This window comes from Plectropomus leopardus, unplaced genomic scaffold (assembly GCF_008729295.1).
Source record: "Plectropomus leopardus isolate mb unplaced genomic scaffold, YSFRI_Pleo_2.0 unplaced_scaffold20773, whole genome shotgun sequence".
NCBI classification, from domain to species: Eukaryota; Metazoa; Chordata; class Actinopteri; order Perciformes; family Serranidae; genus Plectropomus; species Plectropomus leopardus.
Genome location: NW_024622465.1, coordinates 1504 through 3183, shown reverse-complemented (window position 1 = coordinate 3183; position 1680 = coordinate 1504). Strand labels below are relative to the sequence as shown.

Sequence of the window (1680 nt, the reverse complement as noted above, 5' to 3'; positions counted from 1 at the left end):
TAAATATTCACTCTTTTTTAGTTTCACACCCCAAAATCCCTCACACAGTTCTCTCTGTCTCAGTCAGTCTCACTCACACACTCAGTTTCTTGTCCCTCTCCTCCTCTATCCAAACATAAGCTACAAGACCACGTTTTTATTTTGCTCTGCATTCATTAGGTCACAATAAAAAGCTGCAAAAAGGGAAAAAAAAGCTAACTTTATAGTTATATGGCAACAAAAACAACTTTGTAAATACATAAATAGTTAGTTTGTAGACTACCTGGTCAGCCTTTTCTATTAGTTTTGCCTCTCTTAGAATTTAATCTTATGCAAATTAGTTGATTACATCATCTAGCTACTTCTGCTTTTGGGAGAGCCGATAGCTAATTTCTTACAGAGGAGTTGGCAACACTAAACCCAAAATGAAAATAGCCGAAATGCCATACTCAAAATGGCAGGCAGCAAACCAGAGTTTTAAATGAGCTGTAACACAAGTCATTAATGTCATCTTAATATACTTTGTTTGCAATCTGGTCATGGTAGAGCAGTCCATGTTGCAGCACATGACCTTGGTTGTGATGATGCTACTATTCAGCTCCTATTTTCTACATTCCAGTACATGTCCCAAGAGAAGACTTGTAACCATAACAACAGAGGAAAGTAGTCTAGGGCTGCAAGCTACAACACAAACCCTGTGTGTGAGTGTGTGTGTGTGTGTGTGTGTGTGTGTGTGTGTGTGTGTGTGAGCGCGCGCGTGTACACGTGTTCGTGTGTGTGTTTCACATTAAAAATGACTCCATAAATGCACACTGGAAAAACACCCACATACATGCTCTGACACACCCTCCAGTTCACTCATGCACTCTCCCACACTCCCTGGCTGTGTAAAACTCAGCCTTACCTCCCAGCATTGATGAGCCCGCTGTCCTGTCCAGAGCAGATATCCTCCAGAATAAAAGCTTCATCACAGGTGGACATGTTGATGTGGGTCAAGTTGGGTTTGCACACATCCAACCAGTAGGGGGTGTGCTGACCAGTGGACAGCTGGAGGATATCCGTTATCAGTGCTGTTACACAAAGGCCAAAGATATGGACTCCTGTAAAAAAACAATACATTTGTCATAGTAAACAGTGGGTTAGTGGAGCATGTTACCTCGTGTCGCTCTGAATTTTAAGTGTTTTTCTTTTGTGTCCACTCACATTATGACAGTAAAATTATGTTAGTGCTATAGCCGCTGACTGTTGTCATTTGTGTCACTTTCTGAAAAGATGCATATAATCAGCTGTGTGTCTAATGCATGTGTCCTCCCACCTATGAAGCGTACAGCCCTGCGGATGTAGGAGTTGAAATTACAGCCTGCAGCGTTGATGTTGGCCTCAGTCTGTGTGGCTGATGACCTCCTGGAGAGATAGCAGTACAGAATGGCCTCTCCTATAAGAATCTATACACACACAAAGAGAGAGAAGCAGATTTTACATCAGCAGATCTGTCTCACAGATCTGGATACATTAACTAGACTTTTTATTGATGCTAACATCCCTCAGCCATGGACAGACAGCTGATGGTTTTTTTTCTTTTATATAAGGTAAGAATCAGACAAGAGATCTGCACACTGTATTAAAAGCTCCCAGCTATTTTAATTATATAATGTTTTGATCTACCAGAGATCCTCCTCAGACACTGTCAGATCCGTTTGT

At 41.5% G+C, this 1680-nt stretch overlaps 1 protein-coding gene across 1 annotated transcript; it reads right to left on the bottom strand.

Moving 5' to 3' along the window:
- Window positions 1–883: 883 nt before the first annotated feature.
- LOC121965593 (2-lysophosphatidate phosphatase PLPPR4-like) lies at window positions 884–1424 on the bottom strand (the record flags this gene model as incomplete). Its single annotated transcript, XM_042515729.1, has 2 exons — window positions 884–1079; window positions 1295–1424. Coding segments are annotated over 2 exons (326 nt in total), but the record flags the coding sequence as incomplete, so codon positions are not given.
- Between the last annotated feature and the right edge of the window lie 256 nt (window positions 1425–1680).